At 42.1% G+C, this 18,105-nt stretch overlaps 2 protein-coding genes across 3 annotated transcripts in view; one reads left to right on the forward strand and one right to left on the reverse strand.

Annotated features, from left to right (window-relative positions):
• The first annotated feature begins 502 nt into the window (after positions 1–502).
• On the forward strand, positions 503–13,066 carry DTYMK (deoxythymidylate kinase). Of its 2 annotated transcripts, XR_008319149.1 has the most exons (6): positions 503–811; positions 3,857–3,965; positions 5,754–5,844; positions 7,309–7,506; positions 10,242–11,574; positions 12,391–13,066. XR_008319149.1 is itself a non-coding variant. In XM_053307778.1 (5 exons), exons 1-5 carry the CDS (start codon positions 682–684, stop codon positions 10,350–10,352), a joined length of 639 nt encoding a protein of 212 aa, XP_053163753.1. In that variant the 5' UTR covers positions 503–681; the 3' UTR covers positions 10,353–13,066. The 2 variants fall into 2 exon arrangements, 1 of the variants encoding a protein (XP_053163753.1); XM_053307778.1 differs by having other exon boundaries at positions 10,242–13,066.
• A 1,801-nt stretch (positions 13,067–14,867) lies between these two features.
• Positions 14,868–18,105, reverse strand: part of ATG4B (autophagy related 4B cysteine peptidase) — a 42,886-nt gene continuing 39,648 nt past the window's right edge. Inside the window, exon 13 of the mRNA XM_053307054.1 lies at positions 14,868–16,698. Within this exon, the coding sequence (XP_053163029.1) occupies positions 16,625–16,698 (74 nt within the window). The 3' untranslated portion in view covers positions 14,868–16,624. The remainder of the gene's footprint in view (positions 16,699–18,105) is intronic.

Below are 18,105 nucleotides of genomic sequence, written 5' to 3' on the forward strand. Positions count from 1 at the left end.
GCCTAAAGTGGTTGCTTCAGAAGTTTCTGATCTTGTCAGTTGAGGAGGGAAGGAAAGAAGGTTCCTCAAGGGAGTTTCCTTTCTTTTTACAGTGCTACATGTATCTGATATGTGGATTAACTTCGTTCTTTTACATTATGACTTTTTAGAAGTTCCACAGTTGTTCAGGCACGACGCGGCGGGTGTGCGAACATGTTGCTTGTCAAACGCCATCGAAGCTTGCAACCAAAACGTGCACATTTACGGGAGCCTTCAAATCTCTGAAAAGTTTTTTACTTTACACACAATTTGCAGCTTTAGGCTGCAATTCTAAACACCCTTCCTGGGAAGTCTGTCAGTTATAAAATAAAGATTTCATATTTCCGAGTAACTTGTGCTTAGGGTTGTGCGTCACAGGTGAAAATACACTGAAGGGTTAATACCAACAAGCACGCCTGGAGAGGCGGAGGCAACCGACGTCGGAAATAAATGAAAAGAATGAAAATACGATAGGGGAGGGGTTGTGGGCAGAAAACAAAAAGGAGCTTCATTTGAACTAAACTCTAGTAGCTCCTCCTATTCCGCTTCCGGTTTGGACTCTACGGTCGCTCTATACTCTGGGCGGGCTCTCTTCTATGCCCTCGCTAAGCGCGGGAAGCTGCAGCTGCTCAACCTCTTTCAGGGTGACTACAAGTGTATATCATGGCGGGCAGACGAGGGGCGCTGATTGTCCTTGAGGGGGTGGACCGTGCAGGCAAAAGTACACAGAGCCGGAGGCTGGTGGAGGCCCTGCGGACGATGGGACACCCGGCCGAACTTCTTCGGTTCCCGGGTATGTGGGGTGTAGGACTGGTACGGCTACAGTACTGGGGCAGCAGCACCTTCCTTACATTGCCTTAGCATTGTGCTAGAGAAGCGCTGTCCTATCTTTCCGTCGTGGGAGAGCGCCAGCGCCTTTGAAAATTGGCTGCCAGGCTGAAATTCAACAGGCACAGCCTTTCCTGTCATATAGGTGCATGGATGGGGAAAGTTTCATTCGTTGGGGTTGCACCTTCACTGCAGTAACTTTATACTGAGTTACTTGTCCTTATGCATGTAACCCCACTGTTTTCCTGACTTGACATCTATGCATTTGGATAATTGATATGAGGAAATATAGTTGATGTGTGTTTTCCTGTGGGTCTGTTTGAAACCATTTTGCAAAATTGCTTAGAATAATAGAATTTTGGAGTTGGAAGGAATTTTGGATGTCTTCTGGTCCAGCCCTCTGCCAAGAGCAGGAAACTGCTACGGTGTCCATCCTCTGCATGAAAACTTCTAGCAAAGGAGGACCCATCATTGAGCAACACAGATTGTTAACTGTCAAACAACTCTTACAGTTCAGAAATGCCTCCTAATGGCCAGGCTGAATCCGTTTCCTTGTAATTTCAAACCAATGGTTGAAATTGGTTCTAGTCTTGCCCTCAGGAGCAACATAGAAATGTTTTCTTCCTCCTCCTATGTGATAACTAGGTGTGTGCATGCAACAGATTGTGTGTTCTGTTTGGTGCTCGAAATGAAATGCAGATGGCTGAAACGTTTTATTGAAACGGTGGTCGTCCCCAGTTGTTTCATCAGAACAAACTAAACAATTCATGTGTTTTGGCCATAGGGAAGAATGTGTTTTGGCCATAGGGAACAATGGGGAAACTTGAAACACCCCATTGTTCCCCATGGGTAGCTCCTAGGGACACCAAAGGGGGAAGGGTTTGATAGGGCGTGATGGGTGCTACCTATCAACCAACCTTCAAAAGAAATGGATCCTATGGGGGTTTGGGGGAAAGGTTAAAATTTTGTTTAAAATTGCCTGCTTGCCTGTTTCTTTTGTAGTTTGGGTGGTCAGTAGCACCCATCATGCCCTACCACACACAACCCACTTTGGTGTCCCTAGGAGCTACCCATGGGGAACAATGAAGTTTACCCATGGCCAGAACAAGCTGCATTCAGAGTGCAATGCATTTTGAAACTCTGCCTTGAAAAACACTGTAGTAACAGGGAATCTGTCCCTCCCCACAAGGAACACCCATTTTAAACACAGGCCAAAAAAGGAATCGCTGACCCAGAATCCACTGCCAGCAACAGTACTTGTGCTGCAATAACATCATTGGCACAAGTTGCTCTCTCACACACAATTATGGCTCCTTATGTTACTCCCTAGCATTGCAACAGTTGCCACAGCAACACCTTTATTTAGCAGCAAGCATAGCCATAAGCTCAACTAGAGCAACTTCAGCCACAGTTTGACTCAGTACACCTTGCAATGCAGATTGCAGAGCAGTGAGTGAAGCACAAGTTAGTCTCAAGACCAGACAGAGCTCATCACACCAATCACCAAGAAATATTACACACAGAGAGAGAGAGCTGCTACTGTCCATTTCTTACCAAAACATTATCTCACAAACAAAACAGGCCACAACTCACGAAAGGAAGTCACCCAAGTTTTGTCTTCATCAGTCTGAGATCCAGCAAACCAGACAGTTATAACAGCAATAGCATAGCATATTATACTCGGTGCTGAGAAAAGAAAACCACAAAATCAAACCTTCCTTGATTTTTTCCTCCTCTTCTGATGTATCCTCTTCAAGAGAGGTACATTATAAGGACTCTCTCTGCCTCCCAGTCCCTTTGAATACACTTTGAAATTCCCCCAAAAGTGTCCCCGCCTCCCTCCAGCCAATGGGGGCACAGTTGCCCATGACAACATTTGATTTGTATGCTAACAAGCCAAGAAGCAAGGAGATGGCAAGCCAATTGGAAACCAGTGCCAAAACAGCAAGGGAAAAACAGGCCTCCAAAATAGCACTCAAAAATGTTTCAAAACAGGATTCTGCTCTGAGCTCAAAACAGTCCCCTTTTAAAGAGGGCATTTTGAGCTCAAAATACTCAAAACAGCCCGTTTTGAGTCAAAACGTTTCACCGACACCATTGAAATGTTCTGTACATCCCTGTGATAACCCTTCATATATTTGAAGATGGCTATTATATCTCCCTTTTAACTTCTCTTCTACAGGCTAAACACATCCAGTTCCTTCAACCATTCCTCATAGGGCTTGTTTTCCAGGCCCCTCACATCTTTGTTGCTCTTCTGGACCTGTTTCAGTTTTCATTGTCCTTTTGAAAAATGCACTGTTATGAACTGTTTGAAAACATGTTATGTACAATACTTCATTTGCTTCTGTTTCAAATTTAGTGTGTATGTGCCAGTTGGGTTTGACTGATACTCCACAGTGGCTATAGGGGTGGGGGCCTGGCTGCACTAGAACACATCATGATGCAGGGATGGAAGAGATCGAGGAATGCAAAAATAATTCCTGTCATACAGTGACAAGTGTAGTGACTGAGGATTTAGCACTGGTGTGTGTTTAGTAATACTGTGAATGTAATGTACACTTGGGATTGGTGTTGTGTAAATGTGCTAATCTTCTCAGCTTCTCTTGGATGTTGAGGAATTTATAATTCCTGATACTAAATGCTACTGACCAACACCCAGACTGACAAAACGCAAACACTGAACTGGTGCTATGGTGCACTTTTTCATTGATCTTCCCTTCCCTTTATAGTAGACTGTGAGTCTCAAAAATATGTCCCTGAGAGCAGTGTGACCTTCGGGGATATATTTTCAGGACAAGTTGGCTTCAGAGGGAAGGGGAGAGAAGCAAACCACACCTCCCCTGTAGCACCAGTTCAGCATCGCTTCATTAGTCTGGATGTCAGCTTCTGCCTTTTTAACAAGTTCCCTCAGATGAAAGAGTTGCATTAAGCTAATGGTTTCAACTTTGAAAGAGAGTTAACAGAGCTATGGAGATATTTGTCCCATTGTCTTCTCTTCTTCTTATAGAAAGAACAACAGAAATTGGACGGCTGATAAGTTCCTACCTGGAAAAGAAGAATGACTTGGAGGACCACACGGTTCATCTGTTGTTTTCTGCTAATCGCTGGGAACAAGTGTAAAGAATGTTTTTGTCAAATACTAAAGTACCCACATGAATCTTCCGCTCCTATTATTACAATTGTGTTAGTGCAGTCTTTTTGATTTGGAGAAGTTGTTTCCAAGGTCCTCATTATTAGGGAGGGACTATAGACTACAGCTACTTAGTTTCAACAAGGTATTTGTATCTTATGTCTTCAGACCATATATCCCTGGAATCCCGTCATTTGGTTACTTTTACTTAGATGAAGTAAACAAAATTAAAATAAGTGCACCATGGCAATGCTAGGTGATGTAAAAATATTTGAAAGCCTAATAGCAAAAAGTAATTGAAATGTGTCACAGATCTCACTGTGCTGTTACCAAGTGTCACAGCCTGGACTCAGCCAGCCCCGTGATCTTAAACTTCACCACTGGCAGCAGACTTTTGTAGACCCTCTGGCCTGGTCTACTAAAACAGCTCTCCAAACCTCTGTCTCATTCAAGATTAGGTAGGGTGGAAAGGCTTCTAAGTGCAGGGTGGGGAAACCGACAGAAGCTACAAATTTTTAACTTCAAAACAAGAAAATTTTACTTTCAGTAGTTCAATTCAAAACAGTAGTTCTTTTGGAAAATTTAGTACAAAACAGCAACCATATGAGCAAAAGGAACAAATAAAATGAGAAAAACGCGTCCAGTCTATCCTGCACTAATACTGAGCCCTCACTCACAGCCCTTATCAAGAGTCCCATTGCAATCACTTCTGGTCAGCTTCTGCAGCAAGGCTTGTGCCTTGCTCAGCCTCAGGTCCTGCTCTTTCTTCCTGGTTGGGGGGTTAAATCCCAGACTGTTCCTTCAGCTGCTTTAGGAGTGATTCAGGCCTCCAGAGAGTCACAACTCTCCCAGTGATTTCTCAGCTCTCTTTCCAACACCTGATCGTCTCCAACAGCAACTTGCACTTCTTCACTTGAATTCTCTTCAGCTTTCCAACTTGCTGTAACACTGCTGAAGGCAGCCTCTTTATTTTCTACATTTTCCCTTCAAATCTTTTCTAGCAAACCAATCAAAACAACTCAAATTCCCTCCATTATTTTAAAACATACCATATCAAATCAAACCCTCTCTTCCCTCCAAAATTAAACCAGTACAATTCTTCTCCCTCCAAAACCAAACTGTAGAACAGTAGCTGCACAGTTTTTTAACACGGAGAGTAAGCAAAGTAATTGCAATACAGAAATCCTATATACAAAAAGAGGATGTTCAAGCCTCATTCCTTCAAAAACTGAAATACTAAATTAGTAAAGCATTCTTAATGTTGTTTAAAGGTTATATTCAAATAAAGTAAAGCTTTACACAGATATTACTTTTTACTGAAATACGTATAAGATTTTTAAGACTTGACACAGCATATTCTTCTTATCTTGTTTAAATCTGAAGAGAGAAAATGAAGGCACAAGAAACATGTATATAACATTTAACATAAGTGAAGAGTGTTCATTTGTTGTTTCTCTTTGTAAACCGCCCTGAGCCATTTTTGGAAGGGCGGTATATAAAAATTGAATTATTAATTATTATTATTATTATTATTATTATTATTATTATACGTGCATGCTTCCTAGGGATAGCTATCTGAAAAAAGCTCTACAACTGAAATTGCCTAATTTGACTGCTATTGTATCCATTTGTTACTGATTTTATGAAGCAATGCATTTTTAGAATATTTCTATGGAAAAATATAATACAAGAAAATTTTCCACCCCACATCCCTGCTTTGTTCCAACTTTTGCCTGATTATTGTTATGTCTATGTCTGTCTTTCTGTTGTTCAGGCCAATGATTAAAGAGAAGCTAAATCGAGGTGTGACTCTGGTAGTGGACAGATATGCCTTTTCTGGAGTAGCCTTCACAAGTGCTAAAGAGGTAGGCTTTTAAAAAAGCACATTAGTTTAGTATGGTATTTGTGGAGTCACAAATATCACATATTAGATTAGTATGAAGATGGTGTTTGTGGGGGCATCAGATCTAACATTAAAGCAAGTTGAATTGGCCAGTGTTCACTGTAGAAATTTTCAGCACTGGGCATAAGAGCAGGTTTAAATCTGCTAGTCCATGAAACTTACTGGGTGGCATTTGACAAACCATTGTCTCTGAGATTAATCTAAATTGTGAAGAGCCAAATCCTGAGCATGTTTAGTCAGAAGTAGTCTGTGTTCAGTGGGGCTTCTCGAACAAGCATGCATAGGATTGCAGCCTTGGCTGTTGGGAGCATAACACAAGAAGAAAAGGTTATAATCTTTTCCAACCCTTGGAATAGGGCAGGAAAGAAATATAAACCTCACAAATGTGGAAAGAGAGTCCCATACTGATATAACTTAGCATAGCATCTTAAAGCAGTAATCTATTTTTCAGAAGAACTGAGCATCTTTAGCAGAGGATAGCATAGGTACAGTCTTTTAAATATTTTAAAAAATCAAAGAGCATCTAAAATAATCAACCTTGAATTTGTAAACTCGGTCTCCTTTTATATTCTTACTGCTTTATGTGGCTGGATCTATGAGAAACGGAAACATTAGGAGATGGAGTGTGAACAATATAAAGTGTTCTTCTCAGGCGTGGAAGGATGAACAAAGTAAAAAATTATAAAGTCTCCTGCTATCAGTATGAGAAATGGTATTATGACCTTTGGAGCTGATGTGCTGTGGTTGAAACTGTGATTTGCCTCAGGCCATTCACTAAATAGAGCCAGTGTGGTGTAGTTGGACTAGGACTGGGGAGTTGGACTAGTAGTTGGACTAGTGCTGGACTAGGACTGGGGAGACCTGAGTTCAAATCCCCATTCAGCCATGAAACTAGCTGGGTGACTCTGGGCCAGTCACTTCTCTCTCAGCCTAACCTACTTCACAGGGTTGTTGTGAAAGACAAACTCAAGTATGTAGTACACCGCTCTGGGCTCCTTGGAGGAAGAGCGGGATATAAATATAAAATAATAATAATAATAATAGACACTTGAATTGAGGTCCAAATCAAGCACTCTGTCTTCTGAACATTGCCTCTCATTTCCAAAGTTATTGCATGCACAAAACATTACATCGGAACACCAGGCTTTATATTTATATACTGGCTTATGCTAATGTTAGAATCTTGGCTGATTTAAGTTTGAAGTAATCTGAAATCATGTTACTACGACTATGTTGTGAATCTGGCCCAACTTATTTCTGATAGCTTCTTCATCCTATCACTTTTAAGGTCCTGGACTATTGTTCTGCTTATAATAATTCTTCCCATTAGCCTCAATCATATTTAAGCAGTTTAGAAGATCAGGACTACAGTCCAGGTTATATATTAGATTGCTGCTTGAGATTCCCTGCATCTCTCTGTGGACAGAACTTCTCCTTGGAGTGGTGCAAGCAGCCTGATGTGGGGCTTCCAAAGCCAGACTTGATCCTCTTCCTTCAGCTGAGCACACCTGAAGCAGCCAAACGAGGAGACTTTGGAAATGAACGCTATGAAAACGGGTCTTTTCAGGAGAAAGTACTACAATGCTACCACCATCTGATAAAAGATAAAACTTTGAACTGGAAGGTAAGAGGTGAAACTTTAGTAAAAGACTTCTAAGTGAGATTTCTTAGCACCACCCCACTCTCCGCCACCAAAAGATACTTCTAGGAGATTTAAAAATTTTATAGCGTCTGAACGGAAAAGCAGGCCACAAAGGTTACTTGAAATTAAGTCCAGGAAAGAAAACTATGGGCAGCATCCTGATTAAATTTATGACTAAGTCTTATTGAAACAAATGGGGCTTAAGTTAGTCAAGACTAGATGGGGTTTGGATAACTTCGTGGAGGAGAGGTCTATCATTGGCTACTAGTCGGAGGACTAGAGGCCACCTCCAGCCTCAGAGGCCTCTGAGTACCAGTTGCAGGAGAGAGGGCATGCCCTCAACTCCTGCCTGTAGGCTTCCAGCGGCATCTGGTGGGCCACTGTGTGAAACAGAATGCTGGACTAGATGGGCCTTGGGCCTTGGGCCTGATCCAGCAGGGCTGTTCTTATGATCTCATTGCTTTCAGCAGAGCTTAGTCATGACCAACTTTTGCTCTACAAATGCAGATCAGCCTGGATGTGGTCACCCACACCATGCTCATGCCTCAGAAGGTGGCCTTGATCCTTTCCTCTTCCCTGAATGGGAGATAAAGCCCTCTGCTGTGACATGCTCTCTTTCTAGTTTTCAGGCCAGAAAACTGAATATGAAGCAGTGCTGTGCTATGACAGTTGTAGGTATAGTTATCTTCTACCATAAATGATAGAAGAGAAAGCGAAGGCAGAACCATAGTAGCCAAGTTAATGCTAGGGTTGAGAGAGAGAAGTTAAAAATATGCAGCTCTGTATTTCCTCAGCCAAGAGAATCAGAACATCCTTGCTAGATCCAGCCCAAGGCCTGTCTATTCTAGCATCCTTCCCCCCACATTGGACCACCAGATGCCTCTGAGAAGCCCACAGGCAAGAGGTAAGGGCGTGCCCTCTCTCCTGCTGTTGCTCTCCTGCGACTGGTATTCAGAGGCATCTTGCCTCTGTGGCCAGAGGTGGCCTATAGCCACCAGACTAGTAGTCATTGATAGCCCTGTAGCCATTGATGGGATGTAGTTCTCTGGTGACTATGCTCCCAGTTCTTGGTCTGACTTTGAAGAACTACTGGCTAGAACACGAGTTATATGTGACTGTCATAATACAGCATTTCCCTCAGCAAGGAATTTTGTTGCAGGAATGGGAGGCAGCAGGTGCTGTCTTTAACCCTGCTACTGCCATTCCCCCTAACAAACTGCAGGTTTAAATGGAAACTATTTTTAGTTACTGTTCCCAAGCCTATTTTTCTAGTACACTCAAGTGGGCATTGTTTTTGTCTTGGTATACTTTGGAAATTTGATTCAGAAGTACTAACAAGCTTTGTATAGCAAATTACTAGTAAATCTAAATATATTTTTAAAATCTATTTCTAACTTTTATTAGCATTAGCTGGGAATATATTTTCCTTTAAATGTTTCATTTTGTTTGATTGATTAATTGAGTGATTTCTATACCACCCTTCCAAAAAATGGCTCAGGGCGGTTTACACAGAGAAATAATCAATAAATAAGATGGATCCCTGTCCCCAAATCTAAAAAGAAACATAGGATAGACACCAGCAACAGTCACTGGAGGTACTGTGCTGGGGGTGGATAGGGCCAGTTACTCTCCCCCTGCTCAATAAAGAGAATCATCACGTTTAAAAGGTGCCTCTTTTGATTCCTTTTGATTTTGATTCCTTCATTTTGGGGAGGGGAGTGTGGTGGAATGGATTGGAACTTTGGGTGGTTGACTCATGCACCCATGTTCCAGTGTTCTCTAGAGATCTTGGTAGCTTGCTACCACCCTCATACTAAGAGGTAATCATAGTTTTAGGGTTGCTTTAGCCCTCTTTGTCACTGCAAGCAGGATGCCAAACTAATTCCGCCCTACACTAAGATTACTCATGAGCAAGGTAGCTTCTGCCAGTAACTAGCACGTAGGAGGCAGTACTGCCCCAGAACCTCTAAACCACCACACTCAGTACTAGGTATTTCTTCATAAAGAAATTAGTGTATTAGGCTATAGAAACAGGACTGAGGGTAAAGAAGTAGGTAGGTATCGAAAAATAACATTAAAAGTAATTTCTAACTCCTAGCACACCATCTAATATCTTAAGTCAAAGTACTTACAGGTAACATTCTGGTACAGCTTAAAGGTGGTAAAACAGCTGAAAAATTGTAAGGACAAGACAGACACTTAAAGCATTTTCTCAGGAAGAGCAGCAGAAGCTTTCACTCTCACGTATGAAAGTGAGGGGAACCAGTTGTTCCCTTATGCTGTTCACATACCATTAAAACATAGTTTAGCACTGCATCTGAAATGGACAAGTGGGAATTGCTTCCATGTATGTGTAAGTTTATAAGCCTCATTAATTGCAATGGCTTATATTTTTTGCACCAACCTATAATAGTGCAAGGCAATCATAAACAATTAGTTGTTCTGTCAGGTACCACAGTTTGCGTGATGGGCTTAATTTAAGTGGTGGTCTAGTCTCACTTTTCAGCAATTGTGTGTAAAAGTGGGGGACTTTCTGCAGCGTTCTCCTTGTAGTTATACTAGAAGGTAAAATGGGTGTGTGAGAGAAAACATCAAACAGTAGTGCCTTTAGTATACTCTGAAATGTCCCTTGTGGGAATTCTTCCACAGACACTTCCTTGCTTAGCTGAACCATGCATGAAGAATAATTCATTTTCATATTTTAATTTTGGACACAGGTGATCGATGCTTCGAAGAGCATAGATGATCTACACAACGAAATTAAATCCTTTGCAGAGGAGGCAATGCAAGAGGCTCGGCACATGCCCGTAGGAGAACTGTGGAAATAGAATTAGTAGGTCGCATCCTCTGAAGTCATCTAGCCAAAATATGCGCTATTCACCTTCAGACACCAGTGTTTGTGTCTGTAGTTTCTTTACAGACCAAGTAGGGCTGTTGAAGTCTTGCTTTTTAAAATCTAACTTCCTTCCTGTGGTAGTTGATGGCTTTTACAAAAGAAAACCCAGTCTCCCTTGGAAGCAGTTCTGCAGGGACTTGTACTGAAAGAAATACTTGGGATGGGGGTGGGGGAACTTTGGACCAAGCTCTTTTTACCCCACTTAGAGAGAGACTTATGCCTCAATGTATGGTGGCTGCTGTTTTTTAGCCCCATAGCTTATTTAAAGAGCTGCAACATTTTGTGGAGAAGAGATTTACCAGTAAATACCTGAATGCCTTCAAACTCACTCTGTACTGGACAGGATGACTTCAGATAACTTGGAAAATGCTTATCCTGTTGATGCTGAAGTTTGGATGTTTTCATTTATATGGTGCTGACCCACGGCCAGTGCACATTCCTGCTTCTTTCCTACACAGAGCTAATGTCTGCATCAGCTTCCCAATACATGTGCTTGTAGAAAAACAAACCCACCACTCTTCACCAGTGAATGGTGTGTGTGATGGTTTTTTAAAAAATACATAGTCTTTGTGTTGGAAAAAAGTCACATGTGAAGGGATCCTTAGGCTGAGTTTATCATGGTACCTGGTGAAGATAAATATATTCTTAAACTAAATTATAAGGCTATGAAGGCTATGTTCTATTTATTGGCTGTTTCTTATAAGAATTGCCTTGTTGAATCAAGCCAATGGCTATGTAGTTTGCTGCAGGGTATAGTGAGGCTGGTGTGGGTCCTGGGCCAAAAAAATAAAGATGGACTTTGGCACCCCTCCTAAACTTCTTCAGAGAGGCACAAGGGAGGGAGCACAGAGAAACCAGCCAGGTCCCCCTCCGTCGGAGACCCAGGGACATTTGACCCCACACCCCCATCGTGTTCAATTATAGCTATGCCCGTTTTGCTGTTCTGCCTCTAACAGTACCCTGCCAGCTGCTGCATAGAATATGGTAGTTTTAGCTTCAGGATGTGATATTTGGAGATATACCACCTCAAAACATAGAAGCTTGATGTCATTATCATAGATGAAAACCAATGATAGGTGTATCCTCTGTGATTTTGTCTAATTATTTTCAGAGATGTCTATAGTGGATATTGCTGTAGTGGGATATTCCATAAGGTATCATTCATTGTTTTTATGGCTGGGAACCCTATTGCTAGTTAACGTCACTGGGTGATCCTGAGGTTTTCGTGTTTTCGGAAGAAAGAAATCTCTCTACATAATGTTAACAACAAAAAGCACACCCTCTAGCATGTTTTCCTGTAGTCACTTCTCTTATAACGTAAAAAGCCTCTGTGCTAACTATATTAGGAGCCAAAAGTTTGGGGCCTGCTCTACAGTCATTTGGTAAAGAACCTTATTCTAGCAGTGTTACACATCTACTTAAGATGCCAATTTCCTAGTTCTTAAAATAACTCCTGAGTGAATGCCTTCTAGACGCTAACTTTTTCTATAATTAAATAGTTCTAAAACTGGATCCTTTGTTACATTTTGACATAGTTTTTCAGATGCATTCCCCAAACAATGGTTTGAGTCTCTAACGTGCTATAGTGAAGGCTAACACAAATAATTTATTTTGCTTACATAGAATTTCCTGGTCAATTTCCAGTACTACTTTTCAGCATATTACATAATGTTTCTTCTGTCTCTGGCTGGTTTCCTCTTTTGTTGTGTTTAAAGACATTACTCATAGCAATGCACTCACCAAATTCCTTGACTTGTCTGGTGACTTACTTTTTATTTGTTAGTTTGTGTGCCTTTCTATTTTAAAAGTGGGTGTTCCGCTATAACTTTGACTCCATTTAAGCATGACGATCTAATCTGTGGTATACCTAGTCTCCACTTTGGTTTTAAATAACCCTCAATGATCCTGAAGGAATTTGAATCTTCTGTTCTGTAACTTTTCTCTTTTAACTTATTTTCTCACAAAACCAGATTGGACTATATGGGACTTGATGAAGCAATTTTCCTCTCGTATGTTGGGATTTGATAGTATTGTGGTAACTTGTTGCCATGCGATTTGATCATTTCCCACTGGATCCAGGGCATCACGTAAGAGACTTAATTAATTAAAGGCCATGTCTCTTGTTGGTTCTGTGGAAGTGGACCACACTCTACTTCATCCTCAGTTGGCGCTTTCTCTCTGTCATAACACTGTATACATCATGCTGTATATCACACACATGCTGGGAATAAGAAAGTTAGCAGTGAGACTAAAGTTTTGAAATGTAAGAGGTACAACCTGTGACAATTCTGCATCAATAAAATAAGGGATTCCTACTCCAGTGACTATTCACAACTGCAATCACTGTTGGTAACATGAATTATGATATGACACTATAATAATCCTTCTGGCTCATCCATGCAATCAGAGCTTCATGGTTCATGTTTCCAGCAAAGACTGCAGTTGTGAATAGGTGACCTCACTTAACGCTTTCCCGCTGTACCCACATGCGTACCTACCAACTTAAAAGTAATGCTTCCTATGTGACGAAGAAGTGCCCCAAGATTGTCTGTGTGTGTAATACACTATATCTAAAGTGATGTTTACATTTAGAGTTTGAGGGTGGGTAGTTTACCTATTAAATATTTTCCAGTGTGTGTCTGCTTATTACAGCTTAAGCTCACTCGTAGATATTGGGCTGCAGGAAACAGTAGTTCTTGAGTATGAATTATTTTTTGTTCTAGAATCTCTCTTCCTAGTGATTTTCGGGACCGGTTTTTAAGGTATTTGGCCCTATGCTGCCTTTGGCATACAGAACTAACACACTGTACAACACATTCTTTCCTACAAGTTCTGCATCTAAGCATGGGATGGATGTTAAAGCTCTGTAGTCAACACATGTAGCAAGTTTCCAATTAAATCCCTAGCATCTCCAGTTAAAGTCTTACATAGCTGAATTTGGAAAGGCCTCTGCTAGGGATGTGCACGAATCGGTCCGGAGGCCATGTTGGAGGCCTCCAAACTGGTTTGGAACCGGGCCGGTCTGGCACTGAGGGGGGTCGAACTTTAAGGGCGGAGGGGTAGTACTCACCCCTCCCCCGCCGCTCTTCCCCCTCCGGTGCTGTATTTAGAAGTGAAGTTTTGGGGGCGGCAGCATTCCTCCCTGCTGCCCCTGCCCATCATTGCCAGGAAGTAGTGTAAATAGCAGCACGCATGTGCCGTCGTGGCGCACACGCGCCACATACATCACACGCAGCGTGCGTGCACACGGCGGTGACAGGCGTGCGCGCCGCATGCATCACACAAAGCGTGCGTGTGATGTATGCAGCGTGCGCGCACATGGCGGCGACAGGCGTGCGCACCGTGACAACACATGTGTGCTGTTATTTACACTACTTCCTGGCAACAACAGGGGCAGGGGCGGCAGGGAGGAACGCTGCCGCCCCCAAAACTTCACTTCTAAATACAGCGCCAGAGGGGGAAGAGCGGCGGGAGGGGTGAATACTACCCCCCGCCCTTAAAGTTCAACCCCCCTCAGTGCCGGACTGCGCCTCCATGGTTCCATGCACACCACTAGCCTCTGCCTCATCCTGGAGAGCTGCTGCCAATCAGAGTAAACACTAATGAAAATAACTTAATTCCATTAAATATCACTGTTCTGCCAGGACTGCAGTATGCCCATGCATGTTCATTTTGATTTTAGCATCTGAATGTGTGCTTTGTGTATGTGTCAATATTGTGTGCTGTTTTTCCCAGGACACTTGGGCTAGGATTTACAGAGCTATGCAAGTGTGCGTAGGGAGATTTTTGGCTTTCTTTGATCAAGATACTCCCTACTCTTAACTTATTGTTCAATGAGGCTGTGGTGAAAGAAACAAGCCAAATGCCCCTTTGGGGAGATGTGTCTTTTTGTGCAGTTAAGATTCATGGCCATGGTATTCTGGCTTTAGTAAGTTTGAGCTTGTTGTCAAGTTGTCTGTTCCGGAAGCAAATATGAGAACTATAACCAGCTTTTCTCTACAAGTCACTTAAAGAACTTTCACAACCTTTATACATGAACAAATGAATAACCCTCTTATCCCCAAGAAGGAGTTTTACTCATTTTTCATATTATGAATCTTTTTTGAAATGTAAAGGGGGCTCAGTTTGGCAGATATGATAGATCTATTCGGACATTACTTCCCCAAAGCCTGCTAAATAATTAGTTTGAACTCCAAGGTTAAATTAAAATTAAGTTAAAATTGCTTATACTGCATTCAGTATAAGCAATTTTTAAAACCACTGGGGGGCGGGGGAGGGTATTAACACCATGCTAATTTCTTCAGACTTGTTAGGATTGCGTGGTTTTTTGGTTCCTTTTAATACCAGGATTTGTACCAACAGTGCCTCAAATACACCCATTTGCTATTTTCCAGCTGGTTTAACATTTGATTTGCCAGTGTAAGAAGTAAATACCAGAAATCCAAAGGACTTTAACTTGTTTTATTCAGATACAAATTGAAAGCAGTTGATGAATGGAGCACAGCCCCACTTCCTCTGCCTCCTCTCCCTCCAAAAGTCTATGATCAAGAGGAAAGGAGGAACAGCAAGAGAAAGACAGCAAGTTATAACATAATGATAGATAAGCATTGTGGTTCAGACCTCTGCCTTCTGGCAGCTTAATATAAGGGGCAGCCAGAGCTACCTACCAACCGCCAATAGGTTAGTTACTCCTGTATGCAGTTACTTTATAGGTGGTTATTACCACCTTTAGGCTGATGGTGCTGCTGATAAATGCAGGAAAGAATGCTTTGTAAACATATTTGCCACCTGCAGCATCCATTGGTGGAGCTAAATAATTCAACTTTGAAAATGTGCCAAACGTGGGTCCTATCCAGCCATTCCCTGCATCTCCTGCTAAACAAAGGAGCCCCGTTACTGTTTTAGAGTGCAACAGTCAAAATCTTCAGCCTAGGTTAAGGTCTGTAAATTAACTTTTCAAGATAGCCAGAATTCGCCAAGAGTTTCTTCAGAAACCAGATAAGCAAATCTGGCTGCGTTTATACCTCACTGAGAATCACAACATGAAACTGAAAAACAAGTGAATCACCACCACACAACCAAAGCCTTACTGTGTGTAGTGTTTCAAAAAGGGAAACTGAGGGGGACCTGCCTCTGGTACTAATCAAACCAGGCTTTTAAAATGTTTTGGTGTCAGCAAAGCAAAACCCATTTTATATCAATTTACAATCTCCAGATATCATGATCAGAAAAAAAAGAACAAAGAAACAATCAAAAGGAAGCCGAGGTACTTTAAATTCAAGTGAACTGGTAGGTTTCCACCATCACATTTTATTAAGTAGCAGCCACCATATTTCTAATATGGAATAGAAAAATACCCAACAAATAGAGGCTATGTTTAATGAAGCCATGCCCTTCCTAACTTTGCCCATTCATCCTTTTGGAGATGCTGTGAATGGCCTCTGAAATATTCACTGCTTGAGCAGCTGCCTCTGTTCTCCCTACTCCACATCCTGAAAGCCATATCTTCGGCCCATGCTTCTCAGTGTAAGTTTTGCTATGTGTGATGTGCTTCTGTAGTTTATAGAATGACACCACTGAACAGAGGTATGGTGGCTTAATAGGACAAAATTTCAGAACTCAAAAGCAGTAATCTGTCTGTGTGGAAGCACTATATTTGAGAAACTAGAGCAGGACTACCAGCACTTGGTGTATTCCGTCTTGAAAGAAGTCATACCCACAAGTGATGTAGAACATGGCCTGTTGGGCTAGGGAGACAGTTATCTGCCATCATCATATGCTGGTTTCCACACCGAACTACAAAAAGGGGAGACAGAAGCAAACGGGATAAGCTTTCCCTAATAATAGAGAGAACTTTTAAGAACCAAGCACCTAGAAGGGCTTTTGCTATTACTCTGGATGGGCCTTTGGGCCTGCTAACATGAAAATAATCTTCAGCTCCTAGGAAACACTGCATCCAACTCCTGCAGGTACTCTTGCACTGAGAAAGCCTGGCTAAAGCTATTAAGGCCTTAATGATGACCCGTTTCTTGATCCCACTGCAGAAAATCCACTCTGCTCCAAGGCTGCACGGAATGCTGGGGTGGATGGGAGGCAGGGATGTCAACAAGCACCTATGAAAGCTGGTAGCCCTGGGCTCTCCAAGGAGCTCCCCTCCCCCCACAACACAGATTGGCAGAGTTAGCTTCTTATTGGTATTTGTTTTTAAAGTGATAAGATTTCAAAGTCTTCGTCCTCTGAATCAAAGAATCTTTCCAGTCTATCTGCATCAGAAGAGTCTGCAAGGCAAGAGGTAAATGCATCATTAGTTTAGACCTGTATTTATTTAAACCAGCTCATACCACTTGGAGAAACACACATCAAGTCACAAAATCCTTTAGACTGAGACTGCTTCAACAGCCAGCACAACACAGAAATTTTGCTCAGGCAGTAAAAAGTGTCACTCTGATCAGCTGACATTGAACAGGCTCCTGCCCAGTTGAACTTGGAGTTGTCTTTGAATATCTGTATACTACTTTGTGCTGGAAAATGGTAGCATCTTAAGATTGTCACAATGATGCACTCTTCAAATTGAAATAGCTGTGTGAATTCCCTTGCATACTATACTTATACAAGCACATGATCCACACTGCATAAAACTCTTAGCTTTTGTTTAGATAAAGTATTTGGATTGAAAGTTTTAATGAGTGCCCAGACATGCTTTCTCTCCTGGGGACATGGGCGTCTGTCCTCCATCCTCCAAGTGTATCATTAGAATGCCAAAACAAAACATCAAAGAGCACGGGAAGACAGACACAAATGCATGATGGTGACAATATAACAGTTGCTTGCTTGGGGGACTCTGGCTTGGGAGCATTCAGATTTCATGCTAATTTAATATACAGTAGGGATGTGCACAAACCTCAGTTTGTGCAGCGGTTCAAATTTGAACCAGTACATGGCTCTGCAAATCAGTTTGGCAGTTCAAGAGTGGGGGCGGGGGGAGGTGGTGGTGGCGGCGAGAAGCACCTTTAAAAGTAAGTACAGCAGGTCCTTATCTGTGTGACAGCCGCTCCATGCAGCTTCCTCCTGCTGTGGCGCTCTTCCCAGCAGCCCATATGGTGGTGGCAGCATGCAACTGGCTTCCATGCATACACAGAGGCCATGTGTGTCCCAGCACTGTGCAGCCATGTGCGAGCTGTTGGGGGGAGTGCCACAGCAGCAGGAAGCTGCCTGGAGCAGCTGTCACACAGATAAGGACCTGCTGTACTTACTTTTAAAGGTGCTTCTTGCTGCCCACCCTCCCCCTACCTGGCACCACTCTTGTACCACCAAAACAGTTTGCAGAACCACATACTGGATTGAATTTGAACCACTGCACGAACAGAGATTTGTGCACATCCCTAATATACAGCACCTTATATGTTCAAGTGAAATTTACCCACTACTGAAGACTATGGATTTGGAAATGCTCACAGAATAGTATAGTATGTGAAACTTTTCATAATTCTCCTTGTTCATTTTGGTGTAAGTGGTATAATCTGTACTTATGTAGTTTGGTTTTGGACCACAATAAACTGATTGATTGATCAGTCATCTCCAACAATGGCCTGATCCCAAAAGTTGCTCTGCAACCAAATAGATGTTTGCATTTGAGTAGGCAAACTTCTGCATTACCATAATGCGACAGATTATGAAGTTATGCT

This window comes from Hemicordylus capensis, chromosome 3, assembly GCF_027244095.1.
Source record: "Hemicordylus capensis ecotype Gifberg chromosome 3, rHemCap1.1.pri, whole genome shotgun sequence".
NCBI classification, from domain to species: Eukaryota; Metazoa; Chordata; class Lepidosauria; order Squamata; family Cordylidae; genus Hemicordylus; species Hemicordylus capensis.